General features: G+C 38.0%; 4 protein-coding genes across 5 annotated transcripts in view; 3 read left to right on the top strand and 1 right to left on the bottom strand.

The window, feature by feature from the left end:
- Positions 1 to 9,625, top strand: part of LOC139135860 (neurogenic locus protein delta-like) — a 14,762-nt gene extending 5,137 nt beyond the window's left edge. The window contains exons 4-9 of the mRNA XM_070703608.1: positions 750 to 863; positions 1,907 to 2,038; positions 3,217 to 3,315; positions 5,518 to 5,577; positions 6,506 to 6,661; positions 7,758 to 9,625. Of these exons, the coding sequence (XP_070559709.1) occupies positions 750 to 863; positions 1,907 to 2,038; positions 3,217 to 3,315; positions 5,518 to 5,577; positions 6,506 to 6,661; positions 7,758 to 8,062 (866 nt within the window). The 3' untranslated portion in view covers positions 8,063 to 9,625. The remainder of the gene's footprint in view (positions 1 to 749; positions 864 to 1,906; positions 2,039 to 3,216; positions 3,316 to 5,517; positions 5,578 to 6,505; positions 6,662 to 7,757) is intronic.
- The window catches only part of LOC139135890 (actin nucleation-promoting factor WASL-like), a 570,409-nt gene that overhangs the window by 385,585 nt on the left and 157,911 nt on the right, over positions 1 to 26,913 (bottom strand). The gene's annotated exons all lie outside the window — the stretch shown is intronic.
- Positions 12,924 to 21,201, top strand: LOC139134507 (protocadherin beta-8-like). The gene is made up of 4 exons (XM_070701366.1): positions 12,924 to 13,161; positions 18,703 to 18,809; positions 19,230 to 19,476; positions 20,946 to 21,201. Exons 2-4 carry the CDS (start codon positions 18,749 to 18,751, stop codon positions 21,199 to 21,201), a joined length of 564 nt encoding a protein of 187 aa, XP_070557467.1. The 5' UTR covers positions 12,924 to 13,161; positions 18,703 to 18,748.
- On the top strand, positions 21,670 to 26,195 carry LOC139135858 (protocadherin alpha-10-like). The gene is made up of 5 exons (XM_070703607.1): positions 21,670 to 21,891; positions 22,941 to 23,188; positions 24,052 to 24,217; positions 24,962 to 25,542; positions 26,103 to 26,195. The coding sequence occupies exons 1-5, from the start codon at positions 21,711 to 21,713 to the stop codon at positions 26,175 to 26,177; spliced, it is 1,251 nt and encodes a 416-aa protein (XP_070559708.1). The 5' UTR covers positions 21,670 to 21,710; the 3' UTR covers positions 26,178 to 26,195.

Genomic DNA, 26,913 nt, shown 5'->3' with positions numbered 1-26,913 from the left:
ATGCCAATATCCTATTCTCCCAAATATGTGAAGTTTATACAGGTACTGCTCTACCACCCAAGAATATTTATTCATGTGTCATAAAAAGCAGTCTCGAACATATATGCTTAGAACTGAGCAAACATGTTTATTTTTCTCTGCGCGTACATCCCCAATAAATATCATGTAGATATGAGCTTTGAAATTTGTTTAGGGTATTGAGGGGGATCTGAAAAAAATATAAGATTTCAATCGCGATTCCTCTAGCAACCCCTCCAGTATTTGTGAATGCAACCTTATACTGTAAAAGCGAGAGTACACATTTTCAGTTCTCATTAGACGATTTTGAACTGAACACGCCGAGTAATAAACTCCGAGGACCCGAAACCACTTTATAAAATCAAGAAAGAAGGAAGAGTGTAGAGACAAAGAATTATTAAACCGACAAGAATGGAATCACATCGAAAAATCGTTACAACAAATATGTAGACCATATCAGGGATGTAGGTAAACATCATCCCTTTCAAACTTAATGTCCTTCAGTATTTAAACTATGTTGTAAACATTTTTGTTTTTTCGTCTACCCGCACGTTTGCCGTGATAAATGCCTGACCGTTCGCTGACTAAAGGTTACGGCAACATGCATGCACGCAAACTTTAGTACGTCAAATTGATCATAATTACAAACAATCAACAACATGTTGACTTAAGGTCTTGTATCAGTTCAAATCTCTTGTTGACTCCAATGGTGTTGTGTCTCCGATCTCTAGCCCCCTGCAGTGGCAAATGTCATAATGGAGGGACGTGCATTGTACATAACGGTTTAGCAATGTGTGTATGTACCAGCGACTTTTACGGTTCGCTTTGCCAGTATGTCAGAACAGGTAAGGACTGTTTTCTGTTTTCATTCAAAGTGATCTATATTTGTAACGATGACGCAGTGCTTTATTCTCACCAACACAATTGTGAGTTTTTTAAGATATACCCGTTTTCCCTCTCTGCATTTTCACCATTTTTTTTAGTGCTGCCTTACTGTCAAGGATCCTGTCTTTTAAAGTTTTGAATTTTGTGATAAAAATTGCATCAGGGTATAAAACTTGTCCCTTAAGATCATATCAGACTGTCAGTGATAGATATATCAACTCGGATGCCAGTCAAATATTCCATGGGGCCTACACTCATTTCTTCGTACTGCACGTGCTGGTCATGTTCCTGATGACGTAATTGTTTATTCTTGAGATTGACGTCATAAGAATGACGGCGTATTTGATTAATTACCCCATTAATATTCAGAAAATTGACTTGCAATCAAATAAATGAGATACAGTCAATTCAGTACTTTTATCGTCTACACGGATATTTATCAATATATCAGACGTGCGAGGTTTGTGGTTCGACTCTGTATGTCAACTGTCACGCCTATCAAGAGACAACCAGTTTCTCTTCAGTCTATGGTTTAATGCAAGCCAAACATTTTCGAAGCAAGTGAGACAAAAACAAGAAGAGGGTACAATCGTCTTGACACACGTTTCCTGACGAAAGTCGTGATTCGTGAGTCGTGATTTGAGTTCAGCGTAAATTACCCTGTTTCGAAATTCTTGTCACTTAAAAGAAACACCCAACGCTGTAGGGAAATCTTTTGTAGGAATTGTTTAATTTAATTTGGAAATTAGATTGTCATTTTGTTCAAGAGATAGGCTTAATGTACATGCAATTCGATATGCCCAAGGGTGATTTCAAACTGTCGGCTGTCTGTTTTTTAACATTTGACTGTTGTCCACGCTGTGCACACGTAGTACTAATTTCACATCAGCAGTATATCGTTATAATTGTGATGTTGTTTGGATTAGTCCCTGCATCAAACTTTGTACATAATATGTTTTGTTTACATGAAGAAATTCATGTCGTCTGATATTTTTGCATACAGACATTTGTTTAAAGGGTTGTCTCAACGGTGCGACATGCCAGACTTTGCTGACAGATACTATGAACCAGACCGAAGAAGTATGCGTCTGTTCGTCTCGTTTCTATGGCGATCTGTGTCAACTCAATGCGACCGGTAAGTACTTCTCGCAAATACATAATATTCTAAACATCAGTATTTCAATGGCCTTTCTCATTGTCACTCAAGGTTACACAATCTCTGATATCGCCAAGGTTAACTCTATAGCCTTATAAAGTGATAGCATTTGTGTGTATTCATGGTTTTTTTTCAAATTCATAAAATATTACAACAATACATATATCAAATTCTTTAGTTTGAACAAACCCGGGTGAAAATATTCAAATCGCCCCGAAAATGTAATGCAATATTTTATTCCAGGGAATATGTAGTAAGATTAAATGAAAACACACGCCAATATATTGTTATGATGGCTTAAAACGCGAGACGTAACCACTTATGCGTTTGAATAGGACATAATAAAATCAACCTGAACTGGTACTTTTTAATTTCACTTTTTTATCCCGGGGGATTTACCTTTCTCATATTCCGTCTGCGGAGGCATTATGGAGTAAATGAATCACAGTCACGCTGATTTGAACAATGCTTTGCCTAGAGAATTGGTTTTTACTGGTCGGAGGCTGCGGGAAGGGTTTTACCATTGCACATATATATCCGTGATATTCCATAACCTGTACTTGTCGAATAAATCCGCCTCGCTGAGGTTTGTGTAACATATCGTGTACCAAATGAACATTGATGAAATTACTATCAATATAAGTGTACACTTTATCGTTATGTAACTTATGTAGTAGACGGAGAATAGAACAAAATATCATAGAAAATGAAGTATAACCTGTTTGTCTCACATATACACGGCATATTTACATGTATGTCTGTCTCCATAAACACGGTACATTTCGCTTGGTGACTGTGCTGTACTGTGTGAGTTCGAATCCCATCCAGAATTTACTGAATTGTCTACCTGTCCCCGAGGCTGTCTTTCGATCAACTGTAGCTCGGTTATTGAACCACTCTGTTTAAGCGTGGGGATTTAGCCGAGCGTTGTGACTCTTATGTCTTTGACAGGTGACTGGGTGCCGTACGTTGAAAGTTCTAATCCATAGATAATTTACTGTATTCGCAGAGATTTTGTGATAACATGCTCAGATATAGAGCACTAGTATTTGCCTCAAAACCATGTAATTTCTCTCATAAACACACATCTTCAAGACCGTCACTATATTACAAGTGCTCGCTGTCATTGATCATACGTGTGTATTCCTGATTGGCAGACTGTCCAGAACCTTGCCTGAATGGTGGTGTTTGTCAGGATGGGTACTGTGTGTGCACTCAGCATTTCACGGGATCCAGGTGTCACCTTGCTAAGAGCGGTGAGTATTCACTTGCAGTACGCTGTTTCTAATTAACATTTTCACCGTGATTGGCCTGTTCCATCAACTGGAAACACCGGAAAACACGTAAAAGTCCCAATAGACGACAGTTCACGCCAATTATTAGATGAGGAAATGATTTTTTCGTGTTTTAAAGCACGCAAAACATCGAGATCAGTCGCCGGACACACTCTGAGAAAATGACATGAACACTATTGGCTATCGTCAGCTTACTGAAAAACAGGAAGCTGAAACAAATAGAGCAGACATCACTTGAAGTATTGTCAAATGCGTTTATGATGGAATTTATTCGGAAAAATGACACCCAGAGAATTTTCTCAGTGAAAGTGTTAAATTCAAGAGTTTAATCGACAAACAATTTGTTTCATTGTGCAAAATAAACTATTAATGAATTCCTGCCATGAATGCTATAGCCATAAAAATTAAAGTAGGATTGAGAATTTAGAGTGCATGATAGATCAATGGCTTTTAGAGTGCATGATAGATCAATGGCTTATCAGAAATTGAAAAGACCTTTTAGCTACCATTGTCATATATATGACAAGGTAGCTTATAGGATAATATATGTGGGTATTTGCTCACCTGTGTCTGTCTGTATAACTTCCTGTCTGTCCGTCCGCTGCGATAACTTGAAAAGTGCTGCACGTGTTACTTTGATATTTTGTGTGAAGGTGTATGGGGGATTTGGGACAACCAGTTACTTCCATTTTAATGATTATGTCAAAAATATGCATATTAGGTCAAAAACCCCACTTTTGGTAAAATATCTTCTTCTCCGTAACCACTGGTCCGACAGCTTTAATATTTCATATAATGGTTCCCAGGGATGACCTGACTCGGGATTGTTCAAACTATGATTAAGTAATGCAAGTTTGTATTTTGAGGCAATTTTTGTCGTTTTGGTCAAAAAATCTTTAAAATCTCTTCAAACTGCAGGTCAGATATATAGGTCCCTAGGGATAACCTATTTCAGATTTGTTGAAATTGTGCAGAAATATGCAAATTTGCATTTTTGGAGCAACTCTTGTCATTTTTGGTCAAAATTTATTTCACCAAGACCGCTTGTTTCACAGCTTTCATATTTGGTACACAAATTTGTCGGGATGATCAAAATGTGATATATTCAAATTATGACGAAATCTACAATTTTGTATTTGGGGGCAATTTTTGCCATTTGGGGTCAAAATTTTTTTTCTCAAAATTCCTTGCCTGATAGCTTTGATACTTGGTATACAGGTTCCTACAGATGAACTTAATGTGATATATTGAAATTATGATGAGATCTGCAATTTATATTTTGGGGGCAATTTTTGCCATTTTTGGTCAAAAATTTGTTACTCAAAAACTTCTTGACTGATAGCTTTGCTGTTTGGTATACAGGCTCCTAGGGTTTATCATATTTATGATGTATTGAAATAATGATAAACTCTGCAATTTTGTATTTTTGGGGCAATTTTTGCCATTTTTGGTCAAACAATTTGTTTCTCGACAAAACCTTTTTGTCCGATATTGTTGATATTTGGTTTAGAGGATCCAACTGTTATTTTAATATGATATATTGAAATTATGATGAAATGGGAACTTTGGTTCTTTTTGGTCATTTTTTTGCCATTTTTGGTCAAAACATTGGTTTCTCAAAAACTACTCTTCTGATACATTTTGTTGACATGTTCTAAGGTATGATCTTAATGTAATATGTTCAAATTATGATGAAATCTTCAATTGTTTATTTTTGCAATTCTTTTTGATATTTTTTGTCAGGCCATTGAAATGAGCTATCAAAGATTTCCACCTTCTTCATCAACACACATGTCACAAATAGTTATTCTCCACATAACACAGCAGAGCTATATATGCTGTAAGGTCGCTTGTTGAAGCAATTTCTTTTATTTTTGGTAAAAGGCTACTCTGAAATTACAAGGCTTAGATTTTTGAAATTTGATATGTACAACCTGTTTTTAGTATGTGCCATTTTTGGCCAAAAATTATGATTTCTTACATAAATTCTTATCAATGGTAGCTAGACAGTGTCCTTGACACTATTTTTAAAGCTGTTTTGATGATATCTGCATGTATGGATTATTTAAAGTTCAAAATAGAGACATGTATGATTTGACGACTTAACTACACGTTGTTGTCATTACGTGACCTTTGACACCAAATACATCCTCCACATTTCAGGAGATTGTAGCATCTATCCAAGTGCTGCCTACTTTGACGAAAGTGAAAAACATCCAAGGCGTAAGTATGCCTTTCTTCAGAGACAAGATAACCTTAACATCCCTTTAAGTCCCGTGAACATGACATAAAGAAGACTATTTGTGACTCTTTTTTAAATACTTTGACTAAACTTTGACCGGATCCAGATGCGATGCACAAGTGACTTGCAGCTAATGTAAAAGCTTCCCTCAACAATCATACAGAAATAGGAAATTAAACGCAATAAATAAAAAAAAAAGAAACGATCAGAAAAACAACTATCAAAACTCACGAACACAAGAGAGAGGAAAAGGACAATCGTCTTGCATGACATGCTATAGCAAGGGTAAGGTCAGGATATAGCGCCTAGGACGGTTATGTTGATGATACCAAAACCGAGTGATATCGTCAAATTGATCGGGCACGAGTCTCCTCAGTCATGGCTCATCACTTTCTTCTCTGTGTCATGCGAGCAATGTCAAGGGTATCAACAATATTATCGCCTGGAGCATCAGCTCGGGGGGGGGGGGGAGGGAGGTGATATCGTGATCTTTGTCTCGCTGTCATGTATTATTAATTTTATTACGCCGCACAAAGCCTGCAGTGTTTAAACTTTTGTGTAGAACGTTCTCAGAGCAGATTCCCAGAGTCGCCCACAACTTGCTGAACGCATAAAAGAAACGCATGAAGTCAAACGCGTTCTCAGCGGGTAAAATCACCACAAGGGGCGGTCAGAAGACTCCTAAAACATATTATGTCACCTTTTGTCTATATGATTCATGCGATAAAGGTCGCAACTTATGCGATAAACAAACGGACAACGCGTTAGGTGTAATAACAGCGTTTCTACGATGTTCAGGCTTCATCTCTACAAATGAATTAATCGGCTTGTATCCTATACTATCGGCAATGGTTTATGCGGCTAGGTTTGCTTGATTTTTTGTCTTCTCCTATTATATTGTTTCTGTAGGATTATCCCCGGGTAACATAGCAGCAATAGTGATGATTGCTTTGTCAACAGTGGGTCTGAGTGTCGGAGTTAGATACTACAAGAAATGGAAGATCAAACGACACAGGAGAAGAAACCCTCCAGCTAATCAAAGCAGCGCCCCCAATAATCGGGCATGTAAGTTTCAACGTAATATATCATTCCTGATCGACTTTTACTTTCAACAAACTGGAGGAATTTCAAATAGTGACTATTGCATTTTATCACTATAAAACCTGTAATATAAATACCAAAAACATCACATTAAGTTGATAGATTGGAAAAATCCGAATTTCTTTCTCGAGTGATGTTTACAGTGACGGAGGTATAATGGCTTATCTGAAAAAATCACGGGTAACTGCCACATATGCGGAGTATCCCGACTAGAATAATGTGAGACTGTATTTATGAATAGTGAAGAAATAATGCCAAACCGTGACAAGTCTATGTAATTCAGGGAAGGTTATATTATCAGAAGTAACAAATCACAAAGACTTACCATAAAGCACGATGAAAAAAATGTGTGTTTGGTTCACAAGCCCTCAGCAAATAGGGTACAAGTAGGTCGGTCAGGAACTTTTTTAAAATTTCACTTTAATTTCGCTGTGACCAAGCAAAAGCAACCAATTCAGCAAAATCATGCGTGATTTTTGGAAATAAGAAAAAGTTTTGGGTCTGAGGGTTTTAAATAGGGGAGATCTGGTTACCGAATTTGTGTTTATTTGGCCTAATGGTGTTGAACTACACATAGGTTGATAAACTTTATTTATGCTGTCTAAGATAAGACATGTCTACATACCCATATCCTTTACTCATTTTGTCCTGTACTAGTTTGAATGTCCCATAATATGCGCAACGAACAGATTTTACAGTCCCCGAACACCAACACTTTCAATGGATTTTAACTCACGACTTCAATAATCACTACCGTCTCAACTCCCAAAATCGGACGATCTTCGCAAAGGTTCGATGAAGCTTTTTGTTTCTAGGGTTTGTTTACGGCAGTACTCGTCTCCAAGTTGAAAGACAGAAACTTGTGCTCAAACTTTCGTAAGGAAACTTTGAACCATTCCCTTTCGAAATCAGGAATAAAATCAGGGATTACTGCGCAAAATTTGTTACTATAGAAACAAATGTTCCATTCTACGTTAACGGCAATTTCATGCAAGATTTCAAAATTTCTCCGGGGAATTACTCAGTTTTGTTTGGTATTTGTTCTCTTCTGTCTATGTAGGGATCGAGAGAAATTCAGCTCATCCAGGTGTAAATTTCGTCCAGATACCAGACTTGTCATCTGTACAGCCACCTTCGACCTTTAACCTGACAAGGACAAGCTCAGACGCCAGCGGTGCTCAGCAATCGCACCCGATTAACGGAGCGTCAGCTCCGGGTATGAATTTGATACAGGATGGCGACAGCGCAATGGCGACGCCGGGGGAGATGCCACCACCTTACGAATCGGTTGTCGATTATGAGAACTCGTTCAAATCGAACGTCAGATATCAGGAATTGAACTGTCGTAACCTTGACGACGCGTAGCGTGGACGTGGCAGTTGTGAACGACTCTAAGATTTGAAGTTGTTTCCGGGCGAAGAGTATACGTACTACTCTTCACAGAAATTAATAGTCGCGATCACTTGTCAAGGAGATAAAACTGAGTAGATTAGAAAGACAGTTTTAAAGCAAGGAAGGAACCAAGCTAACAAATTAGTGGTCACCAGGAAAAATGTTTCCCGTCCGATTTGGATCATACTATCCACACATCCATGTTTCAAGATCAGCTTATGTTCTCCCCGAAGAAATCAACATATAGGTCTGTGAGCCTTGCTTTTGCATGTTTGAGATTAAGCTTATACCGTTTATTGAGAAATTTTAATACATGAAAATACCGTGTTTGTTCATTATTCTGCACGTACTATTCCTTGCACAGGAAGATCCTCAATATTGGTACATGGTTTACTCAACAGAACAAGCGAACGGCGACGCAAAACACACGCGACTTCAAACTCATTTCACCTTTCAGTGACAAACGTTTGTTTCCATCCAGTAAACTGGCTTCTTCTGTAATACTCTGGGGAATGTTTGTTAGTGGCCATGAAATCCATCATTGATCAAATTGCTTTGTCGAATTTTTTAGTTAATTGTCACTCTATAGCGACACCTTTATTTTATTTCCTAAATTCAACAACAATCCTACCTGATAGTCATATCATAATATTTTCTTCCTTGTCCAATTCACGTCAGCTTCAACATACTCGGCAAAACTTTCACGACTCAATAATTTTAACTTGAACCTATTAAGACAAACTAATGGATAAAACAAACAACTAATGGATAAAACAAACAACAATAACTTAAAAATCTTAATGAACCATGTATTTCTTGTTTAGTCACTTTATTATTTTACCAAGACTCAATGTTAATATCTGAAGAGACGAAGACACCGCGAATAGAAAACTAACTGTTCCTTGGCGAATATAGAGTATGCACAACGTCCGGCAATTCCATTGACAAAGGTACATGATATTGACCGTTAACGATCAATAATATAATTCAAACAAGAGAGTATATGGGCCGATTGACGGAGATCGGTTTCTAGTCGTCGGAAATGAGCCAGATTTTCAGCGAAAAATTCAAGATTTGTTGATGGATGACATGCTCGTCGCTCACGTTCTTGGAAGAAAGTTATAACTTGCGAAAGCAGCGCCCTCATAGCGTTTCACGAGATGTCGCCGAAGACATGTTGCAACACATGAAAATTGTTAGGGTAAGCTTGACAAAGACCAATCCCCAAAAGCTAGCAACCAGGACTTGTATTTTAATCCTAAAAAATTCACACAAACAGAAATAATGATAATAATGGCCATATTTGGCTCTGTTGCATCTTATTTTCTTAGGTCATACCACTTAAAAATGTTTCATCAATAACTAAAAACTTAGCGAAGTTTCCATTCTTGAAAATCAACAGATATAATTTTTAAAGGCACAAAAATGAGTGAATATCAATGTAATATAGTGACATTGCCGTTATTTCTACTTTTTCAACTTGTTAGGCATTGAAAAACAGATGCATTTTCAATAAAATTATTGTAACTAATGTTATTTCACGATGTCTTAATTGATTTGGGAATGCAACAGCGGCGGATGCGTGATGTGTAAATAAAGACGAAGGCTTAAATTGTTGAACAGATTGGACAGCAAAGTTACTGTAATGATTATGATATATATATATATATATATATATATATATATATATATATATATATATATATATATATATATATACACATATATATTATATATATATATATATATATATATATATATATATATATATATATATATATATATATAATTGTTGTTTATAATCATACAACTAATTTTACTGTTGTCATCAGTGTGTACATTTAATCGCTGAAATGTGTGAGATGATAGCGGGAGAAACGTATTTTAGTTTGGTTGCCTTACAGCTTGCAAGTAAAGCTAAAGCACAGCAAGTATTAATGAATAATTACTTTATCAGGATTGTATCGACGTATTGAAAGCGAAACACATTTTGTTTTTTCATACATGGAAATATTTTAGTGCTGATCATAGCGAATTTAACTCAATTTGAAGGTATGTGGAAGTATTTTTTCATACCACATTTTCTTTTGAAGTTTTTTACATCTGATAGCTACACTCGGAAATTAATAGGGATGACTGCCCTCAATCGTTGATAATAAAACAAAGTCATAAGTACAAGAAACGATGGAGGCGCTGTCATCGACGCTGCAACATGTTCGGATTTGTTCTGACTGATTTAACGGTCGTGTTGCATGATCTATAGGATGTTGTGAAAATATACACAATCTATAGTACGATGTAAAAAGAAAAATTAAATGGGAATGGTGGCACGCTTATATTTTGTCTTCTCATGTAACAAGGAAGAATGCGCCTCGGGGACAGATATTCGGACTCTCAAATGTTTACAATTATTTTCTGATATACCCCTCGTTAGGGTTCATTTTAAAGGTCTTGGTGTGATAAAACTTTTCACCTGCTTAGTTTTTCGAAATCCGAAAATCTTATTTTTCTCCATAGAGATAACACAGGGATGGCTGCCATTTTGAATTTCAAATATCGGTAAATCTTGGGTTATTTGTATCTCTTGAACTAAAATTTGCAAGGTGACCCCCGATTTTTTTTCTTTATTTTGAAAGAGAATGGTTGATAGATTTCTTGAGGAAAGTTTGAGCAAAAATTTAAGTCTTTCACTTTCAAGCGCGAACTATCTTAATGGTAGTTGCAAGAAAACATATATGGTATGGCAAGAGTGCATGGAGATACTTTGACTGAATCACTGAATTTTGTTTGACGGTGGATGTATTAGCATGATTTTATCACGTTTTGGGACAGTTTCTGTTGGCTGTCCTTGTTTTTAGTGAGCAAAAATCGTCGAAGGACGAACGGAGGTTGCGAGTGACGTCACTTAAATTGTATCGCGAGCTACCTATCACGTCATTAGGATGATTGATGACTCAGAATGAGCGTCTCGGAGAGAGCCCTCTGTTTTCGATATGCTACGTTGTTCCTTGTTACGTGTTCGTCAGTGAGTGAACATAAACAACAACAGCACGAGAGGATATAAACAACAGCATGAGAGGATATAAACAACAGCACGAGAGGATATAAACAACAGCATGAGTGGACAGAAACAACAACAGCACGTAACAAGTTATAAATTCCAGCTTTGTTGGAGTACTAAGAGAGCTCAACGAATCACGCCTTTTGTCGTTAATGTTTCCGAGTTGCGTAAGTTTCGGCCGGATTTAATGAGCAATTTAAATTAATAAACCAGTAGGCAGAATACAAGAGTCACAATGCTCACATATTTTTCAGAGAACAAATATTTGCGATGCCAAGTAAAGCCTACTTCCCCGGTATTGAAGTGACTGAACGTAAACCATTTGCTCTTAAGATGCCGCCGACATCGCTGTGCGTCATCAAAACTTCGAAGTGGCCATTCTGCATGGGATCAAAACGTAAACTCCTCCTGGTGATAAATTCTAAACCTCTTGACTGTGCAAAATTACAAAGTAGACCCCTCACTCAAGATTTCAAAAAAATTCGAGATAATTTTTGAGTGCCAAGTATCTGATACATCTCAAATTAATGCGATTTCATTTAGACCATTTCGTTAAAATCTAAAATTATTGAACTCATGATAATCTGAAATGGCATGTCTACGTCAATAATCGTAAACAACACCTGTAATCCTTCCTCCTCGTTCGTTTTTGCTTTTCTTTTGTTAATTCATTTCTTAAAGTCGACTGTACTTTTTATTTGAATGACAAACATGACTACCCTTATATACAGTTGAAAACCTGCTGACGTCAAAGATTTCACAAGGCCGTGCTAGCAACTTTGAGGATTGTGAATAACGGGATGAGCTGATATGACCGTGCTTTCTTGTCTAAAGTCAATGTCCCACGCCCTGCGATAAACCATTGATTCAATGCTGTAAAAGTGGATCTCGTGATCCAATTAAAGCATTTTATTCCTTGGCGAAACTTTGATTGTGAGAAGTCGGTCAAATTCAAACGTTTAACGCCTGTAAACATATCTGCTCTCCATGCGTCGTGACTGCATACAGTTTCTTTTCGGATTAACTTAAATGTGTTTCCTAACAAATCTGAAGAAGCGTAGAATTTCATAGCATTAAACGCTAAAACCCGGTAAAATAAATTTTCACAAAGTACACCTTGCCAAATCCTCTTTGAGAAATAAAGGTCGAAATGAAATCCCGAGTAGAAGTTTACGAGTGTCGCTGATCGCCACCTTTTTGTTGTTCCCTATTCCCCCGAGGGATTGAAAGATCCATAAATATAAGACAACAAATGTTTTCGACTACTTCAGATTATATGGTGATCTTGAAACTTAGCCGGGAGTGGTCGGACCATGGAGCTACCACAAGATGGTCGGACTAACTTGTTTCTCGTTCGTTAGAGCGAACAGTACGTTTACCTGTTCGCACATCGTGATAACATACAGTTTCTTTTTAATCTCCCTAGGAACTTAAAAGTGTTTCCTCACAAAACTGAAAAGGCGCAGAATTTCATAACTTAAAACGGATCGTTTGAGTGAATGCAATTCAACGATCTTAGCTCTAGCAACGCTTTGCAGGCACTTATGACGCCGTATAATATAACAGACCATTTGGCAAATACAACAGCGCTAGCCCTCTTCCCATTGTCACACTCGGCACGTAAAGACGAAACCAATTAAAGCGCAATCTATGAACACTCGTAAAAGTTATTGTCACCTGAGAATAATAGGAAAACACACAGCACAATAGCTATGTGCGTTGTTAGCGCTGGAGACATCCGTGTTGTCCTCCGTTAGCCTGGAAACTATACAAATGCTATTCTGTTCTTATAGTCAATGTAGGACAATAGGAGTACGGTCGGGGCTGTCTTCGATGTCATTGGGTTTCATCAATATACACACGCACTGCTGACAAGTTGAAAAGATACTTCAGTTTAACTCGCGACATCCATACGGAATCCTAAAGTGTCTAATCTTGTCCCGAGAAGCGTACATTTAAAGTCAAAGTGGTTTGATTTGGTCGAATATTAGAGAGTAGTTGAAGGAAAAAGGTAAGCTCGATTATTTGTTCTTAGATAAAGTTATTCGTCATGGCCAAGGCCGTGATTTATCTTCGAAAGCTTCAACGTATCCGTTTGCATTGTATTCAAAAGTTTTGGGGTGGCTGATCATCTGTCCTACCCCGTGTCGGTTTGCTTGTCAGAAGTTGATCCTAACCGATACAAAGTTGACATTATTTGGCCCTGACAGTAGAAAGCTCAAGCCTTCAAGATTCAGTATGGCTTTCTTTGAAAAATACCTTAACTATCATTTGTTTGCGTCATTTTCCCCGTTTAATCACTTTGAGTGTCACATCGAAGGCCAGCCAACAAGAGTTTGGAACTTTTAGCGTGAGTAGACACACAGACACAAGTCAACAAGAGATAGTTCCATGTTCTTACTTAGAGTATTGATCAACGTGTGAGCAGTTAGATGTGTTGAACCAGACAAAATTAGCGATGTAATGAAAAATAACGACCATTTACGTAAATTTACAACTTAAAGAATATATATAAAAAGTGAAACGGAGTATTTGATCAATATCGGTATTGTTTCCTTTGCGGTTCGCTAGGAACTATTAAAATGCACAACTGAATAATGAAACAAAATTCCTCTAGTTGTATACGTATGTCACAAATGACTCTGAAGGACTCTGAAGGGTGTCTACGTGACGTCGCCCAAGAATTACAAGGCAACTGTTGGTACGCAAATTGACACAACTTTGTTGACTGGTTGTTGTAATACCCGTGAAATTTCTTCCGTTTCCCGGTCCGTTTTTTACGCTGTAGTGAAGAAGTGAACTATCCGGGACTTGTTCAAGGCTAAGTTAGCTATCACTTCTTCTAATTCCTGAAATATTGACAACGTGAAGCACATAATGTCTTGTCACCGCCCTTCAAACTTGTGAAATTGAGGTTCAAACTTGTTGGTATAGTTGCCAATCGACACTGATTATGCCTGCATGCAAAACATCATTAAGAAGCTATAACTTTTATTTGTTGTATGAACTAAATATGGCAAAAATGGTCTCGAGTAACTGCGTATGAACGCTGTTCTGTTTGGTTGTGGTTTATTACATGAATTAGAAAAGGGCGTCGACGACCTGGTGCGGACGAAACTTTCACGCGTGGCAGTCAACAGACAAAGTACGTCAAGCTAGACACAGTCTTTACAACTTCTATTCAGTTCTGAAAGCTTAGGTTTTTTAAAAGGGCGAATTTCCGCTCAAACAAATCAAGCAGATCTACTCTTTCCGGTTATTTTCTAGCGATTGAAATTTTCGAACAAAATCATGAGGGCTTATCATCCATACCATGAAATTAATATCAGTAACGATAGCTAAATATGGGATTTTTAGTAGAATCGCAATTTATGTAGACATCTCTGCTGTTGCCTTCATTCTACTATAACTGCCGATTGCTAGTGTGCAGGTCATAGGGATAGAGACTCAGTAATGCAAGATACATATAATCAGTGGATTGCTCAGACCTGAAGAATGATAGCAGGGACCGCGATTGACTTTTACATCAATCAGCAGTCCTGATTGTGTTATACCTCTGAAACCGTGGAAACTGTTCACTGGCATCAACCCAGTCTGTTCTGAACTTTCTCTTTCCGGGTTATTTCATTGATTACAGTGAGGATTCTGTGGCATATCGTAGTACGATTGGGTGTATATGTGTTACAGTGAAAGGCTATTTTGTAAGAAAGCCATCCGTGTAACACCATTGGAACTATTTTGGTGTAATTGCATAGGGTTCAAAGACGAAACAAGCCTACATGTTCACGTCTACGTTCGCTTTATTTCCGCCAGAGATAAAAACTTTGCTTCATTGCATGACCATTAAGGTAGTATGCACCTCGATAGTGAAAGACTTAAACTTTTGCTCAAACTTTCCTGAGTGAAACTTTCAACCGTTCTCTTACCAAATCAAGACTAAAAATCAGGGGTCACCGTTCAAAGTTTGGAACTAGCGAAACAAATTACCCAACATTATTGCGATATTTGAAATTAAAAATGGCCGCCATTCCTGTGTTAACTCTATGGGGGAAAATAAAATTATGGATTTTCGAAAAACTAAGCCGGTGAAAGTTTTTCTTTCTAAAAGAGCTTTGAAATGAGCCTCCACAAGTGGTAGATCAGAAAAGAATTGTAGAAATTGGAGAGTCCGACTATCTGTCCTCGAGGCGTTTTTACCTTGAAATGAGATGCAATGTAACTTTTTTACATGGCACAAACAACACTTTCTATACATGCAAATATTCCACAAGAGTTCAAAATGTGCTGAGCTTTACATCTCACGAAATATCCTGACATTGCATGCTGACTTGTATTGACAACCTAGTCAATAACTGTGTTTCTTACACCACCCTTTATGGCATACTCTTGTACAGTCATTTTCTTTCCTCTTAAAGACCCTGGATGTCTCGAAACAGAAAGTCTAAAGTTTTGGTCAAATTTTCTTCATGGAAACTTAAAACAATTCTCGAAGGCATCTCGCAACGTTAAGGATTAGAGAAACAAATAACCTTAAATTTATGATCTTGAAATTCAAAATGGCCGAAAAACGATGTGAGAAAATGAAAGTTTTGATTTCCACAACCCCCCTAAAAAAATACAAAAACTTCATTCACTCGACAGAATTCAAAGTGAGTCACACAAGCGACAAACCAAATTACTGTTAAAAACCGAGAGTCTGAAAATCTTTTCCCGATGCTCATTCTATTCGAAAATATAACATTTAATTTCAAGGTGTCATTAATCATTGCACAAGAAGGAATACAGGGTAATACAGAAAGAATTTCACAAAGTTGCTCACTGCGGTTCCAGCTTAATGTTCTCATGGTCATTAAGTAGCCACCTACGGGTCTTCTAGTCAGGCCAGGTGATTTAGTACATGCTGATATTACGCGCCTGTCCTTCAAAACTTTGACAATTCATGCATTCACCCATAACAATATATCCCATGCGTCATTCAGTCACACTGTGAAAAACAACTCAAAGGGGTTGTGCACTTCTATGGTCCGGTTGTGTTGTCATGGAAGTGGTTACGGAGATTTGTGCTATGTTCCTTCCAGGGTTACCGTCTTGTCATCAATTTATGCAAGCTGGTAGTTTTTCATACCGATCTGCTCGGGTCACTTTCAAAAAAGGAGAAAAAATCTCTAAATTGGTGATATTTATCAACGCTGTGATATTTAAAGGGCCGATATCTCTGCTAGTATATCCCCGATCCATTTAAGTGATGTATTTCACCGATAAGGACTAGGTCGTCCAATGAAGGTAGACAATGCTCTGCGGTCAAGCCAACCTTTGTTTGAAAGCTCTGAAAGTGAATGATTTTGAACTTAATTTAGACAATACACGTCCTTATCAAACGATAAATTATGTCGTCCACTTTTGCACTAAATGCTGATATCTAATACTTCCTTAAAGATCGGTATTGAGAGATAAAAACTAATACATAAATTATTCGAATAACACAGCAAATAATCAAAAATGTTATTGTAATAACTTGATGCTTCGCTGGGAATCGCAACACGCAAGGTTTTTTCAAATAAATATTCCGTATCAACCTACCCACATTATCAGTGTCATTTTCAATTGTTTGGGGATTTTTTAGTCAGTTGTGTGCTTCGAGTCATATGTAAGTGTCCACACAAGAATGGCGAGACAACAAATAAAAGCATGAACAATTGATTTTTTCGAATTATAATTCAGCAAAATTGTGTGTACGAAAGGTGTAAACAATACAATTTTCACCTGTAGGTTGTGTTGTAATCCATTTACAACGTCAACGGTGTCTCATGTCTACTGCTCTCGAGACCAATTTTACGTCCGAGATAATGATAGGTACCCGACCTTCAGCAAAGAGACAATCTCTGATGTCTTGTTTCCATCGTGTGTATCAATCCATTTTCCATACGTATGACATGCATTTGTGTTTCAGAAAATTACATCACGTAGTATAGGGCTTGCAATAGGAAGAAGGGGCTTTTTGTAGGAAGTAAAACTCATCTCAGAAATGTCAGCGAATTTACATTTTTACGTCGTAAGGCTTCGATGCGGAAAGACCGGGGAGCGACTGATCTATATCCCTGTGATGGACATAATGTTCATGTGCAAAGCTGGTGAAGGGGTCTTCATTAAAGTTCATGAGCTTTTTTTGTGTCTGCTGCCAATGATTGGGAACGAGATCGAGGCTATCCATGTTCATACGATTGTTTTTACAACACTTTTCACTAAGTTGTGATAATTCTTCTTGATTTCGGATAGCCATTTTATAATACTAGTAAGTTTCTGTTAAACTCATCAACTCAACTCCAATGAAATTTCAACCAGTGTAACATGAATGGCTAACACTTAGCGTAGTTCAAGTATTCTAGTTCTGACCATTGTTTTGACAGAAGCTTGATAATCCTATAGAGATAAAACATGGCTGTTCCGATAGTACGTCTTGCCTGGACAGATCATTTTCACTGGTAGATTAATAACGTAGTTGAAACCTTGTTCTTTTATTTTTGAGTTATATATTGGTTTTGTAGCGAATGAGGATGTGTCTGTTGTTCCAGATGATCTGTTTCGGAAGATTCGTTTTCGATGTACTTTTAATTCATGTACCTGACTGTAAATGGGTGGAAATTTTAGATGCAGATATTTCATACCAAATATTGTACTTCAAAAAATGATTTTACTCAATAGACTTTAGACGCTGATTCAATGTGTTTCCAACAGTGGTTACACTGCATTTGACAAAGTAAGTCACATCATTTTCAGCGCGAACAACGCTCGTAATGCATAATGCCAATTTGCGGACATCAAGTTGAAATAGAGCAAAAGTACAATTATTTCTGATCTACTGAGGCATACCAATATTCCAACGTTTAGAAATACGCGCATACGATCATGGTTTGCTGTTAGGGGCTTGATGAGTGTCGTAGCTGGTTCCAACAATCGTACATACATAGATATTGCATCCCAAAGGTAGTCGCAGACCAACTAGTCTTGCGCCAAGTCTGCTGTCATAAAAATATCAAAACAGAGTAAACTGAATGAATAAATATCAGCGGACTGTCACATTTGTGGTGAGGTGATCACGAAATTAAAGCAATATACTCTGACAGGCTGTTAGTGTAGATCGTGAGATGAACGCGGTGGGCCAGCTGGTAGGCCTAATTGATGCCGAGAAAAAGGCGAGCGCCGACTGGGGTTGGTAAACAGACCCGCATAAAAAATTAAACAACATTTTCCTATTAGTCACACATAACTAATGCATGTCGGAAACTTTGCAGCGTCCCGGGTGGAAAATGCCTGGATAAACTTTTCATGATAATTTTAAAATATTTGCCACGTTACTCATGCTTTTAAGTATAACTTTATGAATAGGTATAGTCCTGAGTATGTCTGCCAAAACACCGAATGTATTATATACAAAACGTTTCTTTATGAAATTTCGAAGGGAAATTCTTGTATTTGCAACTATTGCTTGCATTTGAAATGCAGTATTTCATTGTTTACATCACTATCTTTGTTCTTTGTTTTCTTCTTGCAGCACAGTCAATCGTCTCTTTGTTGTTTTCAGCATGTGAAGTGTAATCATGCTGAAACGAAGATTGTTGGTTCTTCTTTTCACTCTCGTCTCTCTGTTTGTCGATCCAGGTAAGTGTCAGTGCGCCCTCTCTCGTCCGCGTTGCCGTTCAAAAGAACTCATACTATGATCCATCTAAGGGTTGGTAAATGCAACGAGTGATTTTCTCACATAGTCTTATCGGCGGATCTGATATAAAATAAATAATATGCCCTAGCTTGATAATTCGATGGGAATGGTTCTGTTGATTTATTCACGGGGACTAATTAGTTATGAATACAATGAATTAATGAAAGTCTCACTTTGTTAGCGGGTTGATAGATATTAGTAATGGATGGAGGACTGAATGGCCGAAATAAAGGAACGACCGACGTTAAGTGCAGTCACCATAATACAGGGGTTGGGAAGTCGAATCACTGGCTATTTTTGGATGGTGATTTTGGGATGGCGATTTTTAGATGGGGATTAATTACCTGAATGTTTTTTTTCAGCCTTTCAAGTCCCAGTTTTCAGTTTCCCTTCAGGAACGATTGTTGAGGTTAATGAAAACAATGTTATATCACTGAGCAACGACCTCGTCTACAGTTTTTCCGTAACTGGAGCGACGGGCGGTGTCAGCGAACAACCTGCCTTCCCGACCGAGTTCACTCTAGATGCGACTAACTTTGAAGTAAAAGTCGCCGGAGTATTAGATCGTGATGCTCCTGGATCGCAGGAGTACTATAGCCTATGGATCAAGTAAGACAAGTGACTTGGGACTGATTTCAATACACGCGTGAGCGAGGTGTGTGTGTGTGTGTGTGTGTGTGTGTGTGTGTGTGTGTGTGTGTGTGTGTGTGTGTCTACTATATTAGCTCGTTGGAAGTAAATTCCCTGGTAAAAATTGAGGTTGTAAACATCAGAATGAAATAAATTACAATGGAATTTCTTTGTAAAAAAAAAACCGAAAAGTTTTCTGATTTAGGTATAATGTGCCTCGGGTACAGATATGTGGACCCTCAAACTTTAACATCATGTTCTTGGTCTACCACTTCGTGGGACTCATTTTAAGTTCATTGAGTAACTTATTTTTGAAAAAATAGAAAATTTAATTTTACCCGTTCAGTTAATACAGGAATGCCGACCATTTAAATTTCAGTTGTCGGTAAATATTGAGTTATTTGTTTCAGTAGTACCAAATTGTGCACGGTGATCTCGAATTTGTATTCTTGATTTCGGAAGGGTTTGATTTAAAGTTTTTTTGGAAAAAATTATCGCAAAAGTTGAAGTGTGAATTTCGTATTCAGTGGATTGAATATACAGGAGTCAAACCTGAGGGTCGAAACTACAAAGATACGAAATACCAAATTTATCTTGTCTTCTGAATGTTTACTTAGACGCTACGAAAGTGCTGCATGAAATTCTTAGTATCAAAACAGGGAATCTTTCTTTTTGATAGAATCAAACTAGAATGGTCCTTCATGTGGTTCACCAGGCTCCTCCCAGATAGCGGTTTCCATGAATAGATAAACGCCGTTGAATGCATGCATCCCGACGTAGATGATAGATCAGTGGTCAAAAATAGTTATGTAAAATGATGATTGTGAACCAAGACAGCAGAATAAGACACAAAATTTATTGCAATGTCAGGTTAAGTAAATGAGGATGTTAATAATTTTATCCATCTGTCAATAATAAATTAAAATTGCAGTCCTGGTCAAGATGTGGCAAAATATCGAGATTGAGGTGAGGGTATTGCAATACCAAACACGCCACCCTACCCACCCTCAATAAATAGAACTCTACACACTCGCACTTCATTTTCACGTTAGCGATCTTTGAATTGGAATTTACTGTTCACTGACCAAATGTCAATGAACAGAAGGAGTTACACACGCAGAGTGGCAGTTTATGGTTAAGCCATAGTACGAGGAAATACCAACGGCTTGCACTTTTCAAAATTATGTTTAACGCAAGTTGGCTTCTGAGAGTGTTCACTCGACCGTTACTGTAGCACAGTAGGATGATATTTAAGACCCCTTCACATGATTCAATGGCCTGGTATTTCCATCCAATAGTTTTGCGTATTGCGTATCTACCGATTTCAAACATTTACAAATAAGGCGTTGCATATTGTGCTGGTGATAAGAATTGCCGAGACATATTACACGCATTTCACGGTAGCGAATGTCATGGCCATCATTGATTTGCATCTTTTGTGTTGACAGAGCGTCGGACGGCACGGCGGAAACCATAAATTTACTCAGAGTCAGGGTCGTTGACATTCCTGACGAAGCTCCCGCGTTTGCTTCTTCTCCTTACACTGGCAATCTCAATGAAAACGCAGCGTCTATAGCATGGGACAGCATCCCCCCTCACCTTGATGTTACTGACCCGGATACAGGCGACTCACTGACATTTCATCTGACTACAGGTAAACTTATGCCCAGATGGAGAGAACTTATTTCGACAACTGTGGAATGATTCATTTAATCCTGAAGCTTCGACGTCGATTATTTGATACAATCAAACGATGATAGTTTCAATGAGACTGTTTTGCGAATTTTCGTTTCCTGGGGTGCATTTATCTTTCACGGTCAAGAGGTTTTAACTGTTGGCGCATACTTGATTACACATCGTAATGCGATTGACCCCTAGTATTTGTTAATACGTCATCAAGTTTGTGCAACTTTCGTTTAATTCACTCACACAAAATTTACCTTTCACGTACATTTACAGTGATGCAGTAAGAAAATGTATAAAACAAGACATTTTGCGCCACGTAGTTCTCAACTATTCCTAGTCAATTTGGAGTCAACTCAAAACGAAAAAGAACAGAAAAGTAAAAAGAGTACAACATCCAAAGTTATGAAATTGGAGTCAGCGATTCCCGTAGGCAAGTATTTCACTTTAACTGACCGCACAGTATTTCTGATTTGTTCAAAGGAGGTCAGTATTTCCAAGCCGATCAAACGACTGGTGTAATCAGTCCAATGGCCCAATCATTGGATTTTGAAACTGCTCCTGGTCCATTCCCGTTAATACTTGAGGCCATCGATGAGGGAGGAAACACCGCGACGGCAGATATAACAATTACCCTTGTGGATATGAACGACAATGCTCCTGTATTTGATGAACCTGTCTATCAAGTATCCACGCCGGAGGAAAGTGCAGGTGGGTAGACCTACAATTTGTCAGGGCAAACCGAAACCGCGACGTCGTTCGATGCGAGGATAGACTAGCTGGCGTGGTGAATATGCATTCGTTGTGCACGATGTTTCTTCATACTACATTGAAGCTCCGTAAATAGCTCTCCAGGACCGTCACAACCATTATAATCAAGCCACTTCAAAATTAGTATTTCCATCACACGCTCTTAATGTGAAGTTTAAGCAGCGAATTTAACAGGTTTTATCGTCATGCATTTTGTAATATATAAATTAGAATCTATACACCAAGTGTTGAAAATCTCAAAATACAGTCTTCAAATGTGAATAATAAATGTTCCTCCCAGACCTCTATCAATATCTAATAAAAAACCTACCAATTGACTCAATGTCGGACACGTGATCCGACAGACCCTGTAACAGATTTATGAGTCGAATTACTCTCGATGTTTAGGTGTAAATACGGAGCAATAAAAGAATCTAGTATTTCAACGTCACTTCCGCCTTCTTATCAGTTGTTCATGACATACATCGAGGTTTAACCGTAAAACTTAAAGAAACAAACTTACCGTAGCAAGCTAGACATATTTTTGTTAATTTAGTACGTAAATATTATTTGACTTCATTGTCGACTTATTTTAATTTATTTTGGAATCAAATATTAACAAATGTCCTTGTTCCTTGTAAGACACAGACAAGTTAAAAAGACTCTTTAATTGGCTTCCTCTTGGAGCTACATTTAGTTTCGAAGCAACGAGACTGAAAATTTCATTCAATGAATATACTAAATATTTTCAATGGAAATTCACCTTCGATGGCTTATCGAGGAATTCGTTGTAAAATGCATAATTTGGTGGATCCGATATTCATCAAAAAAATAAAGAAAAACCCCCCCAAAAAAATGATGATTATGATGATGATGCAAAGAAATTTTAAAAAGCAGAATGTACGAATTAATTGGAGCATTTGTTTTTCCAAGGCATAATATTGAGACGAGTCAGACAAGTCGTTTTTTATAAAATATTACATCATTTTATTTACTTCAATATAACCCAGTGGGTACATCCCTCGTGGGCTTGACGGCCACTGACGACGATGCAGGAGACACAATAGCAACGATTGCTCTACTTATTGTCTCTGGTGATGACCCGGACATGAAATTTGTATTGAATGGAAATGTCCTCGAGACTTCAAAGATTCTCGATTACGAAGACCCTGTGCTACAGGCAAGAAACTTTCGGTACTTGTTGGTAATTACTGCGACCGATGGAACGAACACTGGAACAACAACAGTGGCAGTCGAGGTAAGTCGATATCCTTTCAAGACTTAAGATATTGAGACCACTCTAGATTTAGGCAGATCTAGGAACGGTCACTTTTCAAAACTCTTATGGTAACGACACTCGAAAAGTTCTCGAAATTGCAAATATTATCAGCTGTAGTATAGCTACACTTGATGAAATACAATTCGTGGTATGTCTTGGTATACCGGGAAGTCAGGAATTGAAAAAGTGTGACGTAATTTATCTTGTAAATTACAGGCTGATTGTCTGATGTTAAGGTAAAATGCGTCTCGAGGATAGATGTTTTGGCGCTCAAATCTTTACAGTACTTGTATGGAATCAATTTGGAGTTGTACAATAAACGACGTTTTCATGGTCTCGTCTTGGTAGAAACTTAAAATTTCGCTTTCCTACTCACCGTGGCGACAGTGGTCATTTGGAATGTTAAATGTCTATACATTATAGGTTATTTGTTTCCATAGTTACCAAAATTTACAAGGTGGTTCCCTGATTTTTTCCCGATAATGAGAGCGAATGGTTAAAATTTCCTGAAGGAAAGTTCTAGTAAAAAGGCTGGTTTAAATCTTTCATTAAGGTACGTATTAATTCATGGGAGTATTTGCGCTCAATCGCCTTAATTTAGGGATGGTCGATCCATAAAAGCATAATAGAAACAAGACTTGCGATAGGTTTGCTCAAGAGACTAACTCGAAATTTAGTTTTTGTGATTTAAAGTGCAGAAGCAAATTCTGGCTTAAAAGTGTGTAATCAAGATATTAACTTTGCGATATACAACTTTTTTTGCGTCATAGACCGTGTGTTTGCAGAAATCAATATTTCTCTCATAACTCACTACTTTCATCTGCATGTAATCTGCCTATTAGGTTACTCCTGAAAACGAAGTCCCTCCAACTTTTGATGTCGCATTATCTACACTCACCCCCTCTGTCAGTGAAGACGCCCCTATAGGAACTGAAGTGGTAGCTTCCATTGCAGCCTCCGATGACGACTTCGGAATCGATGGTGCGATAACGTACAGTGTTACTGGCGGTAAGTGTGATCAGCGAGTGGCGGTTCTTAGGTGTCATACCAAACAACATACGTACAGTGTTGAAACTGTTGAAAGTGTTTCTGTCAGTAAGTGTGCATTCAAAAGTGTTGTACACTGTAAGGGAGGACATTACACCTATAAGAAAGCATTGTTATGCAATCACTACATGCACACTTTTCTCAGCGCAGAGATAGTTTTCAAGGTGTCACCACGGCCAGCGCTATAGCTACTGTATAAGCTGTCGTTCCAAGAAATGCTGCTGTTGTGCATAGTCTCTGGGTACGAGAATATCGGAAGATCCTCAATATTTCTCGATGTTTGTCTTTGCTATCATTGTAATGAGTAATGATGTCTAATGACGCGATGTAATGAACAAAATAAAATAGAAAAAACGTGGAAAGCGTTATCGTCATCAATGGGATATATGGGCTCAATAAAGTCAGATGAAGAGATTGCGACAATTCCACCTGTGTTCTTTGCTATTCTCTTTAGCTGATGGTCGCCAAAGAACACGCCACAGTGGAAACGATGCAAAGATGGAAATGTTGCTATCTCTACATCTGATGTTAATCACACTGCTTACTGCTATCCTATAATTCATTCCCTTAATATTAGACAAGAAATGCAATGTCGGACCCGGCCCAATCTGAGCTGCTTTTGGGAATGTCAGAATAATACATCTTGTGTGCCCAGACACAACACTCCATATATTTCTGACGATTTTGTGTTCGTTTATTCAACAGGGACTGGATCATCTGATTTCTATGTGTATCCCGACACTGGTAAAATCATCACAACTTCCACCTTTGATTACGAAACCACGACGTCCTACACCTTGGACATACAGATCATCGATGGAGATGCGAGTAGTTCGCCATCGCAGCTTTCGGCAACTCAAACATTGACAATTGATATCGACAACGTCAACGATGAAGCTCCGTATTTTGTTCCACCGGTTTATTCTGTCACTTTTGCAGAAAGCGAAACTGTTGGTTACGTTGTTGAAGCTATAACTGTATTGCCCGCAAGTGCAACTGGCGGGCTCGACGTGATGGATGACGACACAACGCTTATTCAAACCTTCTCATTTGTCTCTGGAAATGACCTGGGGTTGTTCGATTTCAGTGGAGACGACTTGGTACTGGCTGGTGAGGTCAATTTAGACGAGCCTGAAAATCACCCAGATGAGTATACGCTTGTGATTGTGGTCAGTGACGGCGGAACTCCACCGTTATCAGGCACTGCTACCGTTGAGGTCACTGTCACTCCGGTCAACGAACATGCACCCATATTTGGGTTGACAGATCCCAGTGGCACAGTCGAGGTACTTACCACTTTACCGTGCATATGTCTGTCTGTCTGTCTGTCTGTCTGTCTGTCTGTCTGTCTGTCTGTCTGTCTGTCTGTCTGTCTGTCTGTCTGTCTGTCTGTCTGTCTGTCTGTCTGTCTGTCTCTGTCTGTCTGTCTGTCTGTATGTATGTATGTATGTATGTATGTATGTATGTATGTATGTATGTATGTATGTATGTATGTATGTATGTATGTATGTATGTATGCATGTATGTTTGCATGTATGTATGCAATGTGGTTTGCACTTGTCACTATAATAATAGTTATTACGACTCCATTATGTATGTATTATGTAAGATGTCGACCATCTGGTTTCAAAATATAGTTTGTGTTGGTTAGATTTTTAAGTGGTAGGCCTAATACGCGTTATTATGATGGCTTCGCGACCTGTATTGTGAATGACATTTAATTGGTATTGCAAATTGGTCGTCTTGATCCCGATGTTTACCTGTTACCTTGCAAATAAAGCAAACTAGAACAAACAATTCCATTATAATAACATTCGTTTACGAGATCTATCGTTTGTCCATTTAGGTTGACGAAGGCTTAATGCAGGTACAAAGGTTGCCACAGTATATGCAGAAGACTGGGATAAGGGAGACACTGTGACATACTCTATACAAGGTGAGTATAGGACTTGTGAATTACTCTGTGCAAAAATGAGTATAAGACGATGTGACATACCCTATAGAAAGTACGCATAGACATCGTCATATACACACTCTACTCAAGTTGAGAGACTGTGACACACTCTACACAAAATGTATATACAGGACGTAATGATAACGTTGAACAAATTTTGACTCCTTCGAAAGTGTCTACTTGCACTTCTTGACTACTCTCGCCTGTCCCACAGACAGGGAAAATGTCTGTGCCTGTCCACATCTATCGCTGGAAAACATGATTTTATATGGAAAAATTGTCGGCTTGTTTTTTCGTAACTTACAAAGATACAGTATGAACATCAATAAATCATAGCATGAAATAATGTTGATTATACATGCAAAGAGGACGTCACTTCACTTGCGGTCAAAATCTACAAACTGATTATTAGCGCATATTCGGGTTTGAAACAGACATTTGGCGTATTCTTTTGACGGCCATAACATTTGAAATATTAAATTCAAAAGTTACGGAGAGTGTCATGTATAATTGGATAGTAACATCTTCTGTCCGTCAAACAGTGGACATGCTGGCAGGGACTCGCTGTGTGTTTATGAAGTGACATCTACAAAAGATACGAACCCTTTTACAGACAGGATATATACATTGAAACCGATAAAATTCCGCGATATTGTTGATTTTCTGAAATTTAAAAATGGCGCCATTTCCATAGAAAAATTGA

This window comes from Ptychodera flava, chromosome 6 (genome assembly GCF_041260155.1).
Source record: "Ptychodera flava strain L36383 chromosome 6, AS_Pfla_20210202, whole genome shotgun sequence".
Lineage (NCBI taxonomy): Eukaryota > Metazoa > Hemichordata > Enteropneusta > Ptychoderidae > Ptychodera > Ptychodera flava.
This window is presented reverse-complemented; position numbering and strand designations above follow the sequence as displayed.

What these genes read in the sequence shown, in the direction of transcription:
- LOC139134507 (XM_070701366.1), top strand. Translation starts at nt 18,749, where the DNA reads ATGCTGAAACGAAGATTGTTGGTTCTTCTTTTCACTCTCGTCTCTCTG. An exon ending in CTCTCTGTTTGTCGATCCAG is followed by an intron (nt 18,810 to 19,229) that starts GTAAGTGTCAGT and finishes GTTTTTTTTCAG; the next exon opens with CCTTTCAAGTCCCAGTTTTC. An exon ending in TACTATAGCCTATGGATCAA is followed by an intron (nt 19,477 to 20,945) that starts GTAAGACAAGTG and finishes TTGTGTTGACAG; the next exon opens with AGCGTCGGACGGCACGGCGG.
- LOC139135858 (XM_070703607.1), top strand. Translation starts at nt 21,711, where the DNA reads ATGGCCCAATCATTGGATTTTGAAACTGCTCCTGGTCCATTCCCGTTA. An exon ending in CACGCCGGAGGAAAGTGCAG is followed by an intron (nt 21,892 to 22,940) that starts GTGGGTAGACCT and finishes AATATAACCCAG; the next exon opens with TGGGTACATCCCTCGTGGGC. An exon ending in AACGTACAGTGTTACTGGCG is followed by an intron (nt 24,218 to 24,961) that starts GTAAGTGTGATC and finishes TTTATTCAACAG; the next exon opens with GGACTGGATCATCTGATTTC.